Genomic DNA, 24,047 nt, shown 5'->3' on the forward strand with positions numbered 1-24,047 from the left:
TTTGAAATATTAGTTAATTCGGATATCTGAACTCATCCCAACGAAAATTTGGGATATTGGTTAATTCGGATTAACCAAAATCTCAAATTTCATTTAATTTTATTATAAAAAAATATTTATTTATAATATAATTAAAATGAGTTATTATTAATAAAGAATAATTTAAATACAAATTGTTATAAATAAGAAATAAAGAGATTAAATTCAATTTTAATTTTGTAATAATTTATTTGTCACAAATTATAAAAGGATTTATTTTGTAAATAACTACTATATTATGCATTATAATTAATAAAATTATATGTTAAAAATATCCTTCAATTAAGATTATAATTTTTAATTTATATTGAGTTTTTTCTTTAATTAATTTTATATGTAAATAATATGTTAATTTAAATATTTAATAGGTTGATATTATGATTATATCTTGATTGTAATGGTATATATTTAATTATATATTTTGATTACTACAATTAATTATACTGTTAATACAATTGATTTACCTTGATTTTAATTTTTTTTAATAAATATTAGGTTATTTCAGATATACATAGCAGAAAAATTCCAACACTAAAAAAAAGTGTCTTTGAATATGGGCCCGTCACGCTTTCGCTGCGCCACTCTGATTTATTATTTTAAGAAGTTCATTTATCTAATCACGTCATTAGAACAATATTAAAACTTAAAAAAAAATGGTAAAAAAATATATAATAAAAGTTATAATAAAAATCATCTGAATTTTTGTACAAGAACTAGTAACAATCACGTGCATACGCATGGATTTTGGTTTGATACGCGCATTTGTTTACATAATATGTTTATTTTAAATTAAAAACAAAATTTGAATCTAAATTTTTAGATTATAAATATCATTTTTTGTATATAAAAATATTTAGATCAATAATAAATTTTTTTCCATATACAAGTATCATTTATGTTTAGGTATCATTTAGAAAAATATTTGGATCAATAGTAAATTTTCGTATATAAAATATTTAAATTAATACTAGATTTTTTTCACGTTATACCATTTTTTAATCAATTTTTTTTGGATGAACATACCATTTTTCATGTATAAAAATATTTAGATCATTAATAGATTTTTCCCATATACAAATATTATTTATGTTTATGTATCGTTACATAAAAATATTTAGATCAATAATAATTTTTTTCCGTATATGTTTTTTGAATAAAATATTTTTGGATCATAAATACCATTTTTCGTATATAAAAATATTCAGAATAATAATATATTTTTTCCAGTATACAAATATTATTTTTGTTTAGTTGTCATTTAAAAAAATATCTGAATCAATAGAATTAGATACTAATAGAATTTGACAATAAATAATATTAGTATGTTACAATTGAATAAGTAATACACTTTTTTTTCTTATATATATATATATATATATATATATATATATATATATATATATATATATATATATATATATATATATATATATATATATATATATATATATATATATATATATATATATATATATATATATATATATATATATCTTCCATAAGAATGAGAGAGCAAACAAATTCTCCATTGTCTCGGCAAACCAAAATCTATTCAAAATTAAGTGTTCAAGCTCCACCTTAGTATTTTCCCTCAATATGTTAAACATGGTTGACATGTTTTTGTCAGTATCAGTTTTGTCCCCTCCAACAACATCATCCAGCTGTTTCAAACACAAAATAAGCAACGTTAAATACCAAAGTACTTGGAAGCATAAAAAACACTAGAGGGGTGGGTACAATCAAATTTTGAGCCTTTATCTTTTGTTTCTTAAACCGTGAACCAAGCCACGTTACAACCCTTGAAAGTCCTAATTGAAGCATGGTTAGTTCGAAAGCATACTGTTACCAAAAGGGTATCCTGACTCCTTAAGGTTTACCATAAATGCCGAGTTGATGTCACATTTTTACAAACGGCACATTGTTATAAATATCATGTTCCTACAAATGTCGTGTTTTTACATCTCCTGCTTTAATGTTTTTCAAAAACTCAAGACAAACGTATGCATCGCATCTCATGAATTCATTATTAAACATATTCTGCTACATAATTTCAAATGTTAGCGTCAGAAAGAACTTGTAACAGGGTACAACTAATGACTGAAAGTTATCCCGACAGACAAAATTACTCCAAGGAAGCCATGTCTCTTACGTATACAAGGGGCATGACATGTTTCGTCCAATCAATCTGGGGCAATCAACTCAAGATTCTGAGAATCTCTCAAGGATGCCAAAACAATCAGGGGCATGCATCCAAGCATATCTAAAGCTACTCCCCAATCAACGCGAGACATTGTCATGAGCCTATAATTACTGGGGGCATATTGCCCATAGTGTACATCTCACAAAGACCTCGTGAGGCGAATCTTTCCAAAGTTCCTGTTAACTGGGGCAAATCTATGCAAGTCCAAGTTCAACATCTTGATCAATACTCAGTGGCGTGTCCTGAATCAAGTAGTAAGTTACTATGATACTGGGGGCAATTTTCCAGACACCCACATCTCCCCACAAAACCACGTTCGTAAGATCATATCCCCACAGAGCAATTCTCAAGAAGATATCTTCAAACATACTCGTCTCAACAAAGACATGACTCCCCAACAGAGTTTACATCTTCCGCATTACCGGTCATCCAATATGTTGCTCTTCTCCAACATGGCTTATCTCCAAAATCAGGGTACATCAAACTATTAATCATCCCCAAGCAGAAACCATAAATCACCAGCTGAGCATCTTCAAGACAAGATCCGACAATAAAATCACAAGGATATAGAGATTTATTTTCTCAATCAGGACAACATAAATCATATTCGCATATCATATGTCATAAACATATTCATACATTGCATACATCACTTCATGCAAGTTTCTCATTTATTTTGAGAATCCCATCTCATTCATTACATGCATCATGACATTGCATACTTTGTTTTCAGGTTCCGCCTCGACAATCATTCCTCTCAGATATAATCGAGCTGGAGATTCATTCTGACAAGCCTTTTTACATTCCAAAACTTCGTCAAATAACTCATCAACCCTAACAAACAAACATTCTCTATCAGATATGGTCTAATATACGACCCGTTCCGGTATCCATCAGATATGGTCTAATATATGATCCGTTCCGGTATCCATCAGATATGGTCTAATATACGACCCGTTCCGGTATTTTTAGTCAGATATGGTCTAAATGTATGACTCGTTCTGGCATTATCCATCAGATATGGTCTAATATACGACCCGTTCCGGTATTTTTAGTCAGATATGGTCTAAATGTATGACTCGTTCTGGCATTATCCATCAGATATGGTCTAATATACGACCCGTTCCGGTATTTTTAGTCAGATATGGTCTAAATGTATGACTCGTTCTGGCATTATCCATCAGATATGGTTTAATGTATGACTCGTTCTGGTATTCACCTTCAGATATGGTTTAATGAATAACTCGTTCTAATATCCCTCCTCAGATATGGTCTAATGTACGACTCGTTCTGCTATTTCTCTTCAGACATGGTCTAATGCATAGCTCGTTTTGATATTCCTCTTTAGATATGGTCCAATGTATGACTCATTCTGACATTCCTCTACAGATATGGTCTAAATGTATGACCCGTTTCTCTCATCACAAACAACGCTAACACGATCAATCTCTAACAAATACTTCTCAAACGCTCCAAACCGAATCTAATGCATGATTTACTGGATGACATCTTCAAGCCCATCTCCGACAAAAGTCCCTACATCAGCTAGGGCAAATTTCTTGGTATTCTAGTGTTCAATCATCTTCCACCTTCAGATACCGACTGGCCTACAAACCACTCTACATCTTCAGGTCTAAGATAATTGAACAGGGGCAGCTGTCATACCCCAAAATTTGCCCATACATTTTCTCCCATTCCAATTCAAATAAATAAATAAAGCTCCTAGACACACTCTCCTATACAAACTAGGGTTTGGCTTAATCAAAGAAAAATCAGTGAACCAATGGGCTCAAGATATGAAGTTACAACGCGTCCATGGGCCATATGAAGACTCTTAGACCATTTATTTTATTTTATGATATTTATTTTTATTTACTTGAAGATTTATTCAATTAAATATTAATAAATTAATTAAAATACAAAATAAATTGTTCTAAATCAAATATTTGATCTTATAATCAATTTCAACTATCCAATATGTCAATTATATGAGCCAAAATCATGGAAGGAGAGATTGGAGAGATATGATCAAAGTTGAGCTAATTTTAGAAAGATTCAAATCAAATTTCAATCAAATAAATTGTAGAGATTTGGTGCATTGTTACTGACCTAATCCGAACCTTATAAGTACTTGGATCTATTCTGAAAAAAGGGGACGAAAATTGATAAGGGTTGGCAGCCTCCAAGGGTCCTAACCGAAATCACATTATTTCAAGAAAAGTCAAAATTCGATTTCCAACTACAGCCGGATTCAAGGCATTTGGAAGGTTGAATCATATTCCCTGAAGTTCACGAGAGCTACCTGGATATTTTTCAACGCCGGATATACTCAGAATCACAGCCAATACGTCGTGGTTTGTGAATTTCTAACTTGAATCAATTTGCGTTATTCATGAATTCACTGATGTTATTAATTGCATAATTACGTTTGCATTGATGTATAGAAGGTTTCTGGTTCGTTTAATCAAGTTTTAAGCGCAGGTTGTGTGTTCCGCCATTGTTAGGTTATAGAGCTTCGAATTAGGGCTTTCAATTTGAAGCAAAATTGGGGCAAAACATGGACACTATCGTGTTCAGGGGATCAAAACAAGCTGATCTATGGTTTTCATTTATGTTTCTATGGTGTATGTCGCGATTTGTGCTTGGCAGGGGCTATGGCTACAACCCAAAACCGTGGGTATAGCTTTGTGTTTTTTTCTTCAGAAAAGATGAAGAAGACAAGACGTGTCTTCACGTGAATGGGCGGTTTGAACTTCTGGGCCCGCGCGCGTTTTTGAGATATTAGATTTTCTTTTTTTCATATATTACTTTTGCAGAGGATTTGGTTAACAGAAATTCAGCGGCGGCGTAGTGGCAACGCATGTTGGTTATCGTCCGAAGAACCTGGGTTCGATACCCAGGTAGAACACTTTATTTTTGGCAAACTTGGTTCTCTGATCCAGTACACAGGGATCCATGCGCCCAACCATAGTCTTTTTGATCGTCACCTTTGGATCTACAAGCAGTTTCATCCAACGCATCCGAACATGCAGGCGCATCATGAATACGCGAAGCCTTGCCACACTGAAACAAAAGTTAAGATTTTTAGAATTTTTTTTATTTATTTTTAATTATACAGTCCCTTTTATTTGTTTTAATATATATACATATGTTATTTTCTTTAAATAAAATTGTTTTATATATATATATATATATATATATATATATATATATATATATATATAAATTATAAAAGTTTTGTTTTTTTATACATAAATTATTAATACTTATTATTCGTTTTACATAATATTTAATATGTGTATTATTTATAAATAGTTATTTAAATTGGTTCAATTATTAAAAACCTTTAATTATTCATGAAAATTATTTTTACCCTCGGTTTAATTTTCTTATCTCGATTTAATTAATTAGGTCTGAGACCAATAATTAATTAAATCAACCTACCATTATACTCCATTTGAATCCTAATTAGGGTTTGCCCTACACTAAAAAATCTTCTTCTTCTGTGCCTTTTTCAGGGTTATCTTTTCAAACGCCTTCCGACTACGCGCCTTCAACAAACCTCGAAGTTAAGTAATTTAATTCTAATTTAATTTAAATTATATCTAGATTATTTTGATATTAGGGTTTGTTTTGCTTTCATCCCTTCTGCCTTGCCTTTTTCAGGATCAACCCTAAAGGCACCTTAGCAACCATATCAAATCAAATTCAAAAGCTAAGTATTATCTCGTATCTAATTCAAATAATCGTTTTTTTTATTTTATTTTATTTTGTTTCCTTAATAAATTAGGGATAAAATTAAATATCAATGAACTGCCTATACACTCACGCCTTATTTGTTTCTTTGCTCATTCCTAATGGTCAGAGTCGATGCTTCTGGCAAACCTTTGCCCTCAACCCTGTCAGGCAAATGCCAAGCTAAGTACCTTCTCCCTATTCTATTTTTAATTTATTATTCTATTTTCTTTTGTAGTTAATGAGGTTTGCCCTCGAATTTGATAATGCACTCACTATATGTTTTCTGTCTTGTCTTTTTCCTTTTCAGGTTTATCAATTGCCAAAGCTACGTCATTGGTAACCCTAAACCTCATTTTATTTTATGCCTTTTATTATTATTACTTGTGTCAAACCCTGATAAGGGATCAGCTGGTTACAATTTCCCGCCCCCTTTATTGCTTTATATTATTGCGTGGTTAGTAATCTTAGGGAGTGCAAGCCTTAAATCAATGTAGATAATTAATTATAAGATAATTTTCTGAATATAATCACGTGATTGTTGCACACACGCACGCTTTTGGGGTAACCTCTCTGTTGCCTTGTTGCCTGTTGCCTGTTGCCTTTGTGTTTTTTGCAGAATAAGCCATGTCCCTCGAATATGAGGATACCTCAGCCATGTTGCCTCGATAAAAAGGTCACGACCCTAAATGATGCTGCCTTCGATACACAAATGACCTCGACCCTCGGAAGTTGCCTACGGAAAAAGGCTGAGGTATCTTCTGGTTGCCTAACGAAAAATGGCTTATTCTGATCCTTGCCTTAGATTACCTGCCCTTCTATGGCATGGGACAGTCTTATGGCAAAGGATGCTTCGACGACCCTTCAACCTCCAAACGAAAGGCTTCCTGCCCTCTTATGGCAAGGATAGACCCTTTTATTCTGAAAGGCTAAAAAGAGACTTATCATCTGAGTTTAAGGTAATTGCCCCTAATTGCCTTGCAATGCTCAAACTTTCATTATATTCTTTCTCATAATTTTTCAAAAGGGCAACGCGTCCCTATCTCTTTCATCTACATTTTCTAAACAAACGAGCAAGCAAAGCAATTAAGAGCCCATGGAAAACCATGGATGCAAAGGGTGCCTTACACCTTCCCTTTGCATAAATTACCCCCCGAACTTAGATTTCTTAAAAGGTTTTTTCTGTTTCTTTTAGCCTTTCCGAATTTGTTTGGATAAAATAAAAGTCGGTGGCGACTCTTGCTTAACCGCGACATTTCGATCGATAAAAAAGTCAGTTCACCGTATTACAGAACTGGCGACTCTGCTGGGGATTTAAATTCGATGAAAGAGGGGTTACCTTAAAAGTTTAGGATTCACTTTAAAATGTTTTCTATTGTTTGTTTTGCTTGTTTTAATTTTCAAGGCTGTTTTAGGTATTCTACTGTGTGAAAGATCCTACACCCGGATCTAGTGTACCTTAGGTATGTGGCATGAGACCAGGGAGGCTGTACGACATGTATCGTTATGGTTGAACTGGTGGCCACCATTAGTGCGATGCTTTGGTTTGTCCTGATGGCCCTTGAATATGATCGAGGAGACATTTGGCTACCGCGTGGTGTCATAAGCACTAATTCGCCCTTAGAACCCTAGTTGGACTTAACTTTGGCCTATAGGAAGTAGCGAGATAGCTGGCTTTGGATTCCTGACTGAAGCCGGTTGATACTCGATGCTACACTCATTGAGATTGGACTCTAGGGATGCTTTTGGCTGGCCGATCGAGTGCCATGTTGAGACAATGCCCGCGAGAAAGATCAGGGATATGAGCACCATAGAACCTGGTTACTTTTTAGGACAGGTTGAACCAACTAAACGAAAGAAAGAAGGGTATATACCTATGAACTTCATGCAAGCCTACCCTTAAGGCAATTGTGTGACTTGTGTGACTTGTTTGTGTTTGCTACTAACCTTCGTTTCCCCGCAGGTTTTGTTGAAAGGACTTGTTTGTCCTTACCATCGCACACTAAGTCTAACGAATTGCATTTGCATAACATCATGACATCATGACATCATAAGCATAACATGATTTAACTAACCCTTTCAAGGATCTTAGGAATTTAGGACGCACAATTTCAGGTGCCTTTGTCAAAGACTGAATTCCTATCAAGGGGCAAGAAGATTTATTTTCCTCTGGCCACATACCTTCCAATTCAAAGACACAATACCAATCAAGGGGCAAGAGGATTTATTTTCCTCTAGCCATGCATTTTCAAATTCAGAAGTATCCCGAATCAGAGGCGATGACCCACTCGATATGGTGAGCTTGATTCTCAAAGAAGGACGTTCAAAGACAGAATTTAGAATCCTTCGAACAAAGACGTGACCAACTCATTTTCTAATGCTGCTAACTAGATTCCTAAAGATCCTTGAAAACATTTCATTTGCATTCATAACATTGCATAACATGTTTCCTATGATGGATTTCTCATCCTTCCTCGCTGTTTATTTCAGCATCATGAATCTCGAACAATCAGTTAAGGATCTCCAAGCTCAAAACACTGAGTTCCAAGCCTTGATTCTGAATTTGTCCAAGGGGCAAGAAGAGCTGAAAGCCATGCTGACTAAAAAGAAGAAGAAGAAGGGTAAGAAGACTCAAGTGAAAAAGCTTAGACCGATCTTGCAACTCAGGGATGCTGAAACCTCTGAAGACAGTGATGAGGATGAGCAAGGTGATGATGCTAGTATCAAAACCGAGGCAAAAAGTAACCATGATACTGCCAAGCCTTCTGAAGAAGATGAAGACTATCACCATGAGAATGAACATCCTGATGATAAATACAAGCTGCTTGAAGAACGTATGAAAGCCGTAGAAATTCAGAAGATACCTGGACTGGATTTTGAAGAATTGGGACTCGTTCCTGGAGTCGTCATTTCCCCAAAGTTCAAAGCTCCTGCTTTTGCTAAGTATGATGGGGCATCCTGTCCCAAGATGCACTTAAGGTCCTATGTGAGGAAGATTCAGCCTCATACTGCTGACAAGAGGCTATGGATCCACTTCTTCCAAGAGAGCTTATCTGGAACTCAACTCGAATGGTACTATCAACTGGAAAGTACCGACATCCGTACATGGGAAGATTTGATGGGTGCCTTCTACCAACAATATCGATACAATTCCGACCTTGCACCAACTCGCATGCAACTACAAAGCATGTCTATGGGCTCTAATGAAAATTTCAAAGAGTATGCTCAAAAATGGAGAGATCTAGCTGGAAGAGTCAAACCCTCCTTAACTGACAGAGAATTGGTCGATATGTTCATGAATACACTGACTGGACCTTTCTATAGTCATTTGCTGGGAAGTTCACAATCTGGATTCACTGAACTCATACTGATTGGGGAACGTGTTGAAAGCGGTATTCGAAGCGGTAAAATTCAAGTGGCTACGTATGCTAATACCTCAAAGAAAGCGCACAATGAGAGGAATGAATCTAATACTGTGGGGACGGTCCTAGCCTCCAATCAAGTGCCGACACAACAAAGGAAACAAGGTGCATCTAAAAGGCAATTCACAAAGATCAACATAACTTTGGCCGAAGCGTTACAACAGTTGCTTAAAGCAGGGTTGATTACTTTAAAGGATCCTCCTCTGAAGCCCAACACCTTATCTCATCAATATAATCCTAATGCAAGATGCGCTTATCACTCTGATAGTATTGGGCATGACACAGAGAATTGTTGGCCGTTGAAGAACAAGATCCAAGATATGATCGACGCTGGAGAAATTGAGTTCGACACACCCCTGCAATTCCTAATGTGATCACTGCTCCCATGCCTAATCACAACAAGATTGCTAATGCTATGGATGGCTAGAAGGATGAACTTTTTAGATCATTAGATTTACTTTCATTTGCAATTTCTATTCTGTTTGTTTAAACATTCGAATTATGATAGACATTATCTGTTTTAATAATTATCATCAGTGCATTGCATATGTTTGTCTTGAGTACATTATTTCGTTTATCACTCATTTTAAATTGCGTATTTACTTTGCATATGTTTTATGTTTATTCAACTCTTGCTAAGCTGTAAGCCTTTTGAGGGAGGATGACGAAAACGATACCGCAACCTCATATAGTATGCTTTTTAACAGACTATGCTGACGATGTACAGGCATTGTTTCAATTCCTAAACAGTGGAGATATAAGGATGTTAATCCCTCGTTAACCCCTTTGAGCCTAAGAAGTAGAAGTTTTCTTTCTTGTACTAATTAAAACCCTTGATCATAACCTGGGGTAGGGTAGTTCTCAGTTAATTTGGCTGTGCATTCTATTTTAAGAGAATCATTCAGTACACCTTTCAACAAAGGTTTCAACTACAAGCGTTCATCCGCACACATCAAAGAAGTGCTAGAGATATCAATCAAAAGCCAATGATGGTTCATCAATCATTAAGCAAGGCAGTCAAAATCTTTCAAAAGGAAAAAAGATGAAAAAACATATATACAAAGAAAAGCCTGCTAAGTCAAATTCAAAAAATGACTTAGGCAAAAATCAAGGCATCCCGCTGACTGTAAGCTCAAAATAGACAGTTCAGGCAAAAGTTAGGGATATAAAAAAGATGAAAAAAGAAGTCAATAAATTCTTGAACAACACAAAGTTGTGACTACCAAAAGGAAGAAGTGACTGCCATCTCAAAAGTTCTTTTTGCTTGTGAACCATCATCGTTATCAGAGGTGCAAATCCAAAAGTCTCTCGGAACCCGAATGCATAAGTTGAATTAACTGAGCTTAGGACTGAAGATCATCACGAAGAGGGGTGGGTACAATCAAATTTTGAGCCTTTATCTTTTGTTTCTTAAACCGTGAACCAAGCCACGTTACAACCCTTGAAAGTCCTAATTGAAGCATGGTTAGTTCGAAAGCATACTGTTACCAAAAGGGTATCCTGACTCCTTAAGGTTTACCATAAATGCCGAGTTGATGTCACATTTTTACAAACGGCACATTGTTATAAATATCATGTTCCTACAAATGTCGTGTTTTTACATCTCCTGCTTTAATGTTTTTCAAAAACTCAAGACAAACGTATGCATCGCATCTCATGAATTCATTATTAAACATATTCTGCTACATAATTTCAAATGTTAGCGTCAGAAAGAACTTGTAACAGGGTACAACTAATGACTGAAAGTTATCCCGACAGACAAAATTACTCCAAGGAAGCCATGTCTCTTACGTATACAAGGGGCATGACATGTTTCGTCCAATCAATCTGGGGCAATCAACTCAAGATTCTGAGAATCTCTCAAGGATGCCAAAACAATCAGGGGCATGCATCCAAGCATATCTAAAGCTACTCCCCAATCAACGCGAGACATTGTCATGAGCCTATAATTACTGGGGGCATATTGCCCACAGTGTACATCTCACAAAGACCTCGTGAGGCGAATCTTTCCAAAGTTCCTGTTAACTGGGGCAAATCTATGCAAGTCCAAGTTCAACATCTTGATCAATACTCAGTGGCGTGTCCTGAATCAAGTAGTAAGTTACTATGATACTGGGGGCAATTTTCCAGACACCCACATCTCCCCACAAAACCACGTTCGTAAGATCATATCCCCACAGAGCAATTCTCAAGAAGATATCTTCAAACATACTCGTCTCAACAAAGACATGACTCCCCAACAGAGTTTACATCTTCCGCATTACCGGTCATCCAATATGTTGCTCTTCTCCAACATGGCTTATCTCCAAAATCAGGGTACATCAAACTATTAATCATCCCCAAGCAGAAACCATAAATCACCAGCTGAGCATCTTCAAGACAAGATCCGACAATAAAATCACAAGGATATAGAGATTTATTTTCTCAATCAGGACAACATAAATCATATTCGCATATCATATGTCATAAACATATTCATACATTGCATACATCACTTCATGCAAGTTTCTCATTTATTTTGAGAATCCCATCTCATTCATTACATGCATCATGACATTGCATACTTTGTTTTCAGGTTCCGCCTCGACAATCATTCCTCTCAGATATAATCGAGCTGGAGATTCATTCTGACAAGCCTTTTTACATTCCAAAACTTCGTCAAATAACTCATCAACCCTAACAAACAAACATTCTCTATCAGATATGGTCTAATATACGACCCGTTCCGGTATCCATCAGATATGGTCTAATATATGACCCGTTCCGGTATCCATCAGATATGGTCTAATATACGACCCGTTCCGGTATTTTTAGTCAGATATGGTCTAAATGTATGACTCGTTCTGGCATTATCCATCAGATATGGTCTAATATACGACCCGTTCCGGTATTTTTAGTCAGATATGGTCTAAATGTATGACTCGTTCTGGCATTATCCATCAGATATGGTCTAATATACGACCCGTTCCGGTATTTTTAGTCAGATATGGTCTAAATGTATGACTCGTTCTGGCATTATCCATCAGATATGGTTTAATGTATGACTCGTTCTGGTATTCACCTTCAGATATGGTTTAATGAATAACTCGTTCTAATATCCCTCCTCAGATATGGTCTAATGTACGACTCGTTCTGCTATTTCTCTTCAGACATGGTCTAATGCATAGCTCGTTTTGATATTCCTCTTTAGATATGGTCCAATGTATGACTCATTCTGACATTCCTCTACAGATATGGTCTAAATGTATGACCCGTTTCTCTCATCACAAACAACGCTAACACGATCAATCTCTAACAAATACTTCTCAAACGCTCCAAACCGAATCTAATGCATGATTTGCTGGATGGCATCTTCAAGCCCATCTCCGACAAAAGTCCATACATCAGCTAGGGCAAATTTCTTGGTATTCTAGTGTTCAATCATCTTCCACCTTCAGATACCGACTGGCCTACAAACCACTCTACATCTTCAGGTCTAAGATAATTGAACAGGGGCAGCTGTCATACCCCAAAATTTGCCCATACATTTTCTCCCATTCCAATTCAAATAAATAAATAAAGCTCCTAGACACACTCTCCTATACAAACTAGGGTTTGGCTTAATCAAAGAAAAATCAGTGAACCAATGGGCTCAAGATATGAAGTTACAACGCGTCCATGGGCCATATGAAGACTCTTAGACCATTTATTTTATTTTATGATATTTATTTTTATTTACTTGAAGATTTATTCAATTAAATATTAATAAATTAATTAAAATACAAAATAAATTGTTCTAAATCAAATATTTGATCTTATAATCAATTTCAACTATCCAATATGTCAATTATATGAGCCAAAATCATGGAAGGAGAGATTGGAGAGATATGATCAAAGTTGAGCTAATTTTAGAAAGATTCAAATCAAATTTCAATCAAATAAATTGTAGAGATTTGGTGCATTGTTACTGACCTAATCCGAACCTTATAAGTACTTGGATCTATTCTGAAAAAAGGGGACGAAAATTGATAAGGGTTGGCAGCCTCCAAGGGTCCTAACCGAACTCACATTATTTCAAGAAAAGTCAAAATTCGATTTCCAACTACAGCCGGATTCAAGGCATTTGGAAGGTTGAATCATATTCCCTGAAGTTCACGAGAGCTACCTGGATATTTTTCAACGCCGGATATACTCAGAATCACAGCCAATACGTCGTGGTTTGTGAATTTCTAACTTGAATCAATTTGCGTTATTCATGAATTCACTGATGTTATTAATTGCATAATTACGTTTGCATTGATGTATAGAAGGTTTCTGGTTCGTTTAATCAAGTTTTAAGCGCAGGTTGTGTGTTCCGCCATTGTTAGGTTATAGAGCTTCGAATTAGGGCTTTCAATTTGAAGCAAAATTGGGGCAAAACATGGACACTATCGTGTTCAGGGGATCAAAACAAGCTGATCTATGGTTTTCATTTATGTTTCTATGGTGTATGTCGCGATTTGTGCTTGGCAGGGGCTATGGCTACAACCCAAAACCGTGGGTATAGCTTTGTGTTTTTTTCTTCAGAAAAGATGAAGAAGACAAGACGTGTCTTCACGTGAATGGGCGGTTTGAACTTCTGGGCCCGCGCGCGTTTTTGAGATATTAGATTTTCTTTTTTTCATATATTACTTTTGCAGAGGATTTGGTTAACAGAAATTCAGCGGCGGCGTAGTGGCAACGCATGTTGGTTATCGTCCGAAGAACCTGGGTTCGATACCCAGGTAGAACACTTTATTTTTGGCAAACTTGGTTCTCTGATCCAGTACACAGGGATCCATGCGCCCAACCATAGTCTTTTTGATCGTCACCTTTGGATCTACAAGCAGTTTCATCAAACGCATCCGAACATGCAGACGCATCATGAATACGCGAAGCCTTGCCACACTGAAACAAAAGTTAAGATTTTTAGAATTTTTTTTATTTATTTTTAATTATACAGTCCCTTTTATTTGTTTTAATATATATACATATGTTATTTTCTTTAAATAAAATTGTTTTATATATATATATATATATATATATATATAAATTATAAAAGTTTTGTTTTTTTATACATAAATTATTAATACTTATTATTCGTTTTACATAATATTTAATATGTGTATTATTTATAAATAGTTATTTAAATTGGTTCAATTATTAAAAACCTTTAATTATTCATGAAAATTATTTTTACCCTCGGTTTAATTTTCTTATCTCGATTTAATTAATTAGGTCTGAGACCAATAATTAATTAAATCAACCTACCATTATACTCCATTTGAATCCTAATTAGGGTTTGCCCTACACTAAAAAATCTTCTTCTTCTGTGCCTTTTTCAGGGTTATCTTTTCAAACGCCTTCCGACTACGCGCCTTCAACAAACCTCGAAGTTAAGTAATTTAATTCTAATTTAATTTAAATTATATCTAGATTATTTTGATATTAGGGTTTGTTTTGCTTTCATCCCTTCTGCCTTGCCTTTTTCAGGATCAACCCTAAAGGCACCTTAGCAACCATATCAAATCAAATTCAAAAGCTAAGTATTATCTCGTATCTAATTCAAATAATCGTTTTATTTTATTTTATTTTATTTTGTTTCCTTAATAAATTAGGGATAAAATTAAATATCAATGAACTGCCTATACACTCACGCCTTATTTGTTTCTTTGCTCATTCCTAATGGTCAGAGTCGATGCTTCTGGCAAACCTTTGCCCTCAACCCTGTCAGGCAAATGCCAAGCTAAGTACCTTCTCCCTATTCTATTTTTAATTTATTATTCTATTTTCTTTTGTAGTTAATGAGGTTTGCCCTCGAATTTGATAATGCACTCACTATATGTTTTCTGTCTTGTCTTTTTCCTTTTCAGGTTTATCAATTGCCAAAGCTACGTCATTGGTAACCCTAAACCTCATTTTATTTTATGCCTTTTATTATTATTACTTGTGTCAAACCCTGATAAGGGATCAGCTGGTTACAATTTCCCGCCCCCTTTATTGCTTTATATTATTGCGTGGTTAGTAATCTTAGGGAGTGCAAGCCTTAAATCAATGTAGATAATTAATTATAAGATAATTTTCTGAATATAATCACGTGATTGTTGCACACACGCACGCTTTTGGGGTAACCTCTCTGTTGCCTTGTTGCCTGTTGCCTGTTGCCTTTGTGTTTTTTGCAGAATAAGCCATGTCCCTCGAATATGAGGATACCTCAGCCATGTTGCCTCGATAAAAAGGTCACGACCCTAAATGATGCTGCCTTCGATACACAAATGACCTCGACCCTCGGAAGTTGCCTACGGAAAAAGGCTGAGGTATCTTCTGGTTGCCTAACGAAAAATGGCTTATTCTGATCCTTGCCTTAGATTACCTGCCCTTCTATGGCATGGGACAGTCTTATGGCAAATGATGCTTCGACGACCCTTCAACCTCCAAACGAAAGGCTTCCTGCCCTCTTATGGCAAGGATAGACCCTTTCATTCTGAAAGGCTAAAAAGAGACTTATCATCTGAGTTTAAGGTAATTGCCCCTAATTGCCTTGCAATGCTCAAACTTTCATTATATTCTTTCTCATAATTTTTCAAAAGGGCAACGCGTCCCTATCTCTTTCATCTACATTTTCTAAACAAACGAGCAAGCAAAGCAATTAAGAGCCCATGGAAAACCATGGATGCAAAGGGTGCCTTACACCTTCCCTTTGCATAAATTACCCCCAGAACTTAGATTTCTTAAAAGGTTTTTTCTGTTTCTTTTAGCCTTTCCGAATTTGTTTGGATAAAATAAAAGTCGGTGGCGACTCTTGCTTAACCGCGACATTTCGATCGATAAAAAAGTCAGTTCACCGTATTACAGACATCAATAACAAATAATTTTTTTAATATTTAATTATGCAAACATTATTTTAATTATATTAACTTTATTAATGAAATATATTAATATAATAATATTTTGAATCATATAAATTAAAGTTAATGATAAGTGAGACACATTTTTATATTTTATCCAATAAAACACCTTTTTAAGTATATTTTTAAATTTATTTTAATTGAAATAATTTTTTTAAATTAAAATTATTATTATTTTCTTAAAAAATATTGTATCTTAAAATAAAAATGGTTTCTAATTATATTTCTTCGTTATTAATATTCAATTATTAAAGTTAATTTTTAAAATTAAATACTATTTTAAATGTAAATTAACAATCATTTAAAATGATCACAATAATCTTTTTATTAAAGAATAATTTATTAAAATATTTTGATTAATAATTTATTAGAAATAATAATAATAAAGTAATAAAAAGTGAAAAGTGAAAAATGAAAAAAAGTGAAAAGTGAGTTGGAAAGTAAAAAATGAGTTAAAAAAAAATAACAAAAAATATTTTTGCTCTTAAATTATTAATTTAGACTAAAATAATACGAGAATATATTTGTGATTTTCGGAAAAACAACTTTTCTTATATATTTATATATATTATATAAACTTTTCCTTTTATTTTTGGCCTCAGCAGCTTTATCATTTCCAGTTCCTTTGAATTTGGACATCAATTTCCTCATAAAGACAAAAATAAGTCACGACAACGACCATGACAAAAATCATACGAAAGTTCTACACAATCCATCAATATAAAAAGGCTAAAAATCTCTCTAACAAAAGGAGAAACAAAAACACTAACACTAGACTAAAATCACAACTCTTTAGCCTTCAAAATAGAAAGAAAAATAAAAATCTAAATATCAATGTTTAGATCTTATTTGAGGGCTAAGTAGCAAGAAGTTGTTGAAAGATGTTGGAAGGTAAAGCTATGATAGATGACACTGACATGCCAAATAAGATGCAGATTCAAGCCATGTCTTATGCTTCTCAAGCTCTTGATCTTTATGATGTTCTTGATTGTGAATCCATTGCTGCTCACATCAAAAAGGTATACAACAATTTCACACACAATACCATGAACTTGTTCTAATGTTTTTTTTGTTTGAATTTTATAGGAGTTTGATACAAGATATGGTTGTGGATGGCAATGTGTGGTAGGTTCAAGTTTTGGGTGCTTTTTCACTCATTCTAAGGGAACTTTCATATACTTTACACTTGAGACTCTTAATTTCCTCATCTTCAAAGGGGCTTGACTACATGCACATCATTATTTTCTTGTTTGCATTTGTAATGTTCATTTTGATTTTGTATGTATGATGGATATTTTCATGATAAAGTTCTCCAGCTTATCTTACTGATTTGAGCATGCAACCTTATCCTGATTTCGTGGATGTTGTTTGTTTTTTTCCTTCCCATCCCTCTTATACCCATAGTGTGGTAGTCACAAGCAGACACAAAACAAATACATGTTCTAAATAATATTTTTATGATTGGCATCTGTTTCAAGTATATCAGAATTTGTTTTAAAAAAAAGAGAGAAATTTGTTATTATTAAAAGTTGTATTAGTCCATAAATCATATCTCAACTTAAAAAAAAAAATTGTTAAGTTATATGCCATCACCAAATTCGAATCTGAACTTCAAGATTGTGTCCGTAAGTTTTTAGAGGTTATATTAAAATAAAAATAATTTTAGTATTAATTACCATTTTATAATTAATTATATAATTTTTAAATTTTTTTTTACTATTGAACTACTCCCTCCGTCTCAAAATAAGTGTCTCATTTGCACTTTTTTTATGTCTCAAAATAAATGTCTTTTTAAAATACTAATGCAACATCTATTATTTTTTTCCACTACTATACCCCTATATATTAACTTTCACGTTTTTCAACAACTCCACTACCTACCATAAATAAGGGTACTTTAGTAAATTATATAAATTTTATCATTAAAATCAACACATATAATTATTTTCTTAAGAACCGCGCAAAGCTCAAATAAGACATTTATTTTGAGACGGAGGGAGTAATACTTATGAAGAGCAAGAAAGTCGATGAAATTGGATGGAAAGAAAAAGAAATGGAATCAAAGGTAGGCAATACGTAATTGAGTCAAATTGATGATATTATATTTTATATCAATATGATTGATGAGTGGGGTCAACTTTTTCATTTTAAGTCCTTGATGTGATTTAATGTTATTAGTACTTTTACTTTTCTTTTTCCATTTACTCTTCCATTTAAAAGTAGAATTATGTTATTTAAACACTTAACTTTTGATATAGTATATAATATCGTAACTTTTGACATAGTTATCTTATCTAGGGGTGGCAAAACGGGCCCGGCCCGCGGGCAAAGCCCGTTTTACCCGCATTTTTTCGCGGGGCGGGACAAGGTTTTAGGCCCGCTCTCTTGTATGTGCCCGTCCCGCCCCGCCCCGTTTTTTTGCGGGCTTCTGCGGGCATAAGCTTTTTCATACAATTTTACTATTTTTAGGTCTAAAAGGTTTAATGCCCGCGGGCTTTCCCCGCCCCGCCCTCACTTTTTTGCGGGGCGGGACAAGGTTTTCGGCCCGCACTCTTTAATATGCCCGCCCCGCCCCGCCCCGTTTTTTCGCGGGCTTTTGCGGGGCGGGCCTAAACGGGGCGGGCATGCCCGTTTGCCACCCCTAATCTTATCTATCTTCTGTTTTTTTATTTAAACATTTTAATGAATTTTAAAATTCACTAATACTCCTAAAAAATAATAATGCGCCTAACTCAATCTTAGAGCATCTCCAGACTCCAATGGTGTTATTTTTTTAATTTGTATGACCCATCAAGCCACATCATCTTGAACCAATTCATTCAATTTTTCACTCAAATAGTACAACTCTAAAGAATTTATATTGGATCCCATAATTTTATATTTTATATTAATATTTTATCATAATATTTTACTCATTCATTTTTATCTCATATTGAGTCCCACAATATATATATATATATATATATATATATATATATATATATATATATATATATATATATATATATATATATATATATATATATATATATATATATATATATATATATATATATATATATATATATATATATATATATATATATATATATATATATATATATATTTTAAGGAGAAATAGTCCAATGCAACGTTGCATTGTGAATGGTTTGACAATTTTTTTTTCCATTTTCCAATGCAACGTTGCATTGTGAATGGTTCTTCAACTGACATTTTTTTTTTCCATTTTCCAATGCTACATCTATGTTCCATGCTGGCGAACTGTGTCAAAGAACTGCCGGTGGAGATGGTCTTATAAAACCGATTTGTAGGATGAGAATTGCTCCCACTTATAAGCAGATGTTCAAATTATATATTATCCGATATGAGACTCTTAACAACTATCACTTTCTTTGATTGTTTGAGGTGATTTTGTGAAGGGAGAAGTAGATGAAAAATTACTCTTCTTTATTGGTTGAGTAAGGCGGAACAATAGGTCGATTTTGGGCCCAAACTTAAATATGACGCAAATTGTAATTTCATTCTAAATTAGTGATTTGATTTCGACCGATAAAATTTTATTTTTTATAAACTTCAATTAAATTGATTTGGTAGATAAATCGGGTGAATTTAATCAATTTAATATTTATTGCGTTAAACCATAAAAAGGTCCACTTCTTTTATTTATAAAATTCAATTAAATTGATTTGGTAGATAAATCGGGTGAATTTAATCAAATTTAATAATTATTGGGTTAAACCATAAAAAGGTCCATTTCTTTTATTTATAAAATTCACAAACATTCATTTTTAAATTTTTTTTTGTAAATAATCAAATAGTTCAAATAGTTATTTTTTATTTTAAAAAGTTATTATTACGTGGTAACATTTTCAATACCGTTTAGCATTGATTTAGATATACATGTAAATTTAAAATAGGTTACTTAATTGTAAAATGATCAATATTAATATAAATTCAATTATATTAAATAATTATTAAAAAATCCGTGAAATAGAGAAATTAAAAAAAGAAATTTTAACATTTAAAAATAATTATTTTTTGTCTTATATAAAAATATTTGTTAATTATAATAAAATATATATTTTGCTAACAGTGACCCGTGAGAAGTGTCATATTTGAGCAATACGCAATTCTTAAAAATTGATATCAAGAGACTAAGGTTGGATCGTGAAATTAGAAAAGACTTTAAAATGCAGTTTATTTTTTCAAATTTGTTACAATTCCAAAGGAAGACAAGTTTTGCAATGGTGAATTCAAGCAATTTTTCACAACCAACAATTCAAGATTCAAAGACTTCTACAGTCACTGCTCCATGTTGATGAAAAAATTTATACGATCTAAAGATGAACAATTATCATATTTGGCAGTATAGATAGGGTCATTTGAGCTTCAAAGGACTAAACACTTTGACTAAAAAAAGATATGATAAAATATATGTCTTACTTTTGTAGTAAGAGACATCACACCAGAAGATACTTGGAGTGGGATGAAAACTTTAGTGCATAATTTTAGGATTCTTAGGTGTGTAGCATAATGTTCATGTGCCTGATAACTTATGAAGGAAACTTGATGGCTAGGGCATAGAATGCATTCACTTGGAATTGAGTGAAGAGTCAAAGGCATATAAATAACATGATCCAACAAAAAAAGATCATGATAAGTAGGGATATGTTGTTTGAAGAATGCAAGAAATGAATTTGTGAGAAAAATGAAGTAGAACAAATTACAATTGACAAATAAGCTGGTAAGTTAGACAAGGTAGCCTGTAACACAAGATATCATAAGGGATATGAGAGCGAGCTTGATTTGAACATAGATATCAACTTGATATTATAAAGATTACCCAAAAACAAGCATTGCAGGATCTGTGCCAGAAGACATTAGTGAAGAAAATCATGAACTTGGAAAACGGAAAATAAAAAGGCTTGTATATCTCCATGTGTTCAAAATCTTCACAACTTCGGAGTATTCAATTCCAGTAAAGATCCAACCATGATTTTGAAGGTAATCAACACATAGAGATATACAAGACTAATTACAACGAGAGTGAGAAATTTGAAAAACAAAAGCAATATTGGTGGATAATGAATAGTCTTAAAATTACGGAGTGGACTTTGATGGATTTTTTGCACTTGTGGCAAGATAGGACACTATAAGAGGCATTCCAGCCATAACTGTTTGGAAAGATTGAAATGTATTTATGCTCTATAATAAGAATGCATTCATCCATGGTAAATTAGATGAAAAATTTTATGTTCACTTCCATTAAACTGTCTAAAGGGAAACAAGGAGACCGTATACAAACTAAATAATTCTTATATGGGTTCAGACAAGCACCAACAACAAGCTATAGCAAAATATAATCATATTTCGTTAAGAAGGATCTGTAATAAACTCACTTTATTTTTCAAACATGAAGGCGAAGTTATGATCATAATTGCAAGCATGTATGTGGAGGATTTGATATTTACAAGAAATAATAAAACCGTGTTTGATGAATCCAAACACTCCATGAAGAAGAAGTTTGCCATGAATGATTCATAAAGGATGATACATTTCTTAGGAGTTGAAGTCTAGCAAGAAGTAATTTAATTTGCATCCATCAACAAAATAATATTAAGGAGGTCCCTCAGAGATTTGGCATGAACAATTTCAACCCGGTAACCAAACTTGATCTTTCCTACTAAGTTTGTTTGATTGTAAGATAAATGAAGAGACTAACAAAAATCCACATGAAATTTGTGAAAAGGATCCTTAGGTACCTTAAAGGAACAATCATCTTTGGCATGTATGATAAAGGAAAGAAATGGAAACTAGTTACTTGGAACAATCATCTTTGGCATGTATACAAGAGACCTTTAGGATAGAAGAGGCACCTCATATTGTGTTTTTATGCTTGGATCAATAGTTATCTCACAGTCACCTAAAAAACAACATATTGTAACTCTTTCCACTACAAAATATGAAATTATAGCGGTTGCTAGTAGTGTTTGTCAAAGTGTATGGTTGAAATTACTTGCATTGCAAGCAAAACTGTTAAGAGTTGTCAATATTCTGTTTAAATGACAGTTGCACATTTACACTTGTATTGCAGCCTATTAAAAGATCGTGACTAATGAAAAAGGAACGTTTGCTAAAATTATGCAACCCATTTAAGACATCATTTGAGATGTTGTTAATGTTACATATTTTTTCTTTACATACAAGAACAACAAAGAAAGACAAGCTTTATTAGAATACAATCATGCTAGAACACCATAACTTGTGTACATTGGCACATCATTATTCAATTATACCATTTAATCAATAAAATCACAGGATAGGAGTCAAAAGCGGCTTGCCACTAAAGTGAGCCTCCAAGTTTGCAATCACAAGATCTGCCATATCTTTGCAAGTTTCTTCAGTATCACTTCCTACATGAGGAGTGAGCACAACATTCTCAAGGCTCAATAACTCCTCAGGAACATTAGGCTCATTCTCAAACACATCAAGACCCGCTCCACCTAACCGTCCTTCAACCAAAGCAGACACAAGTTCAGGTTCGTCAATGATCGGTCCACGCCCAATGTTGACAATAACCCCTTTTGGGCCCAATGCATCAATAACTCCACGATTCACAATGTGTCGCGTTTGTTCAGTAAGGGCACACGCAACAACAAGTACTTGAGAGTTAGCTGCCAAATCAAGGATGTTAGGATAATACTTATATGATCCTGCCTCTGGTTTTTGAGATCTTGAATGGTAACTAATTGGACACCCAAATGCTGCAGCTCTCTTTGCTATTGCTGAACCTATTCTTCCCAAACCAACTATTCCAACTTCTTTACCACTAAACTGAAAAATACAGGAAGATATTTATTCACACAATTATATAATTACACTATACAAATTAAATTAAACAATTTGTTTTTTAAAAGAACAAAAGAGCCCTGAGCAATAATTACAAAACAAAAAAATATATTTACAAACAAAAAATATTTAATAACCATATATAATAAAAAAAATATATATAGAATTAAGAATAAGGACCTTAGTAGTTAATGGATAATCAGAATGTTTCCAAAGCCCATTCTTAACAAACCCATCACTATTCGGAATCTTCCTGAACACAGCCAAAGCAAGACCAATAGCGAGATCAGCCACGTCATCCGTCAACACATCCGGCGTATTCGTAACTCGAATTCCTCTCTCTTTACATTTTCCGATATCAATTTTATCAAATCCAACGCTGTAAGTGGAAACAATCTCTAGATTCGGAAGAGCGTCAATAGTTTTTGCGTCGGCTGCGGATTTGGCGTCGCAAACGAGTGCGCGAACTGAATGAAGTGAATCGGCGTGCGTTTGGGAGAAGGATTCGATGGAAGGATGGTTCCAGAGTTTGAAGAGGTTGAAACGAGTGGCGAGTTTTTCGGCGAGGTTGCTCGGCATTGGGATGGTCATTAAAACGCCGATGGATTTCATTGCGACGGTGGTGGATGAAGTTAACGGAGAGAGTTAGGGTTTAAGGGTTCAGTGTGTGTTGCTGTGTGAAATGAAATGCAGTCAAACTCTGTTGTTGACTAATGTTGTATATTTATTACAATTGATACGGTGCTAATATTGGTAAATTCTTGTCCAATTTATGATCCGGAAAATTTATTTTTTAATTTCTTGAATAACTAATGTATTCGGTAGGTATATTAATTATTTAAAGAATTTAAAATAATTTTTTTTATAATAAATAGAATCGAAGGTAGGCTGAATGGA

At 33.8% G+C, this 24,047-nt stretch overlaps 2 protein-coding genes across 2 annotated transcripts; one reads left to right on the forward strand and one right to left on the reverse strand.

Moving 5' to 3' along the window:
- The first annotated feature begins 17,010 nt into the window (after positions 1–17,010).
- LOC131654141 (uncharacterized) lies at positions 17,011–17,626 on the forward strand. The gene is made up of 2 exons (XM_058924564.1): positions 17,011–17,320; positions 17,388–17,626. The coding sequence occupies exons 1-2, from the start codon at positions 17,183–17,185 to the stop codon at positions 17,523–17,525; spliced, it is 276 nt and encodes a 91-aa protein (XP_058780547.1). The 5' UTR covers positions 17,011–17,182; the 3' UTR covers positions 17,526–17,626.
- Positions 17,627–22,430: 4,804 nt separating this feature from the next.
- LOC131654138 (glyoxylate/hydroxypyruvate/pyruvate reductase 2KGR-like) lies at positions 22,431–23,871 on the reverse strand. Its single transcript, XM_058924562.1, has 2 exons — positions 23,331–23,871; positions 22,431–23,135 (listed from the first exon to the last, which is right to left on the reverse strand). Exons 1-2 carry the CDS (start codon positions 23,760–23,762, stop codon positions 22,614–22,616), a joined length of 954 nt encoding a protein of 317 aa, XP_058780545.1. The 5' UTR covers positions 23,763–23,871; the 3' UTR covers positions 22,431–22,613.
- Between the last annotated feature and the right edge of the window lie 176 nt (positions 23,872–24,047).

Source organism: Vicia villosa, linkage group LG2 (genome assembly GCF_029867415.1).
Source record: "Vicia villosa cultivar HV-30 ecotype Madison, WI linkage group LG2, Vvil1.0, whole genome shotgun sequence".
Classification (NCBI taxonomy): Eukaryota; Viridiplantae; Streptophyta; class Magnoliopsida; order Fabales; family Fabaceae; genus Vicia; species Vicia villosa.

Bases quoted from the DNA above. Each gene is read 5' to 3' on its own strand.
- LOC131654141 (XM_058924564.1), top strand. From the start codon at position 17,183: ATGTTGGAAGGTAAAGCTATGATAGATGACACTGACATGCCAAATAAG. The intron at 17,321-17,387 runs GTATACAACAAT...TGAATTTTATAG, and splicing joins TTGCTGCTCACATCAAAAAG to GAGTTTGATACAAGATATGG.
- LOC131654138 (XM_058924562.1), bottom strand. From the start codon at position 23,762: ATGAAATCCATCGGCGTTTTAATGACCATCCCAATGCCGAGCAACCTC. The intron at 23,136-23,330 runs GTCCTTATTCTT...TGTATTTTTCAG, and splicing joins ATTATCCATTAACTACTAAG to TTTAGTGGTAAAGAAGTTGG.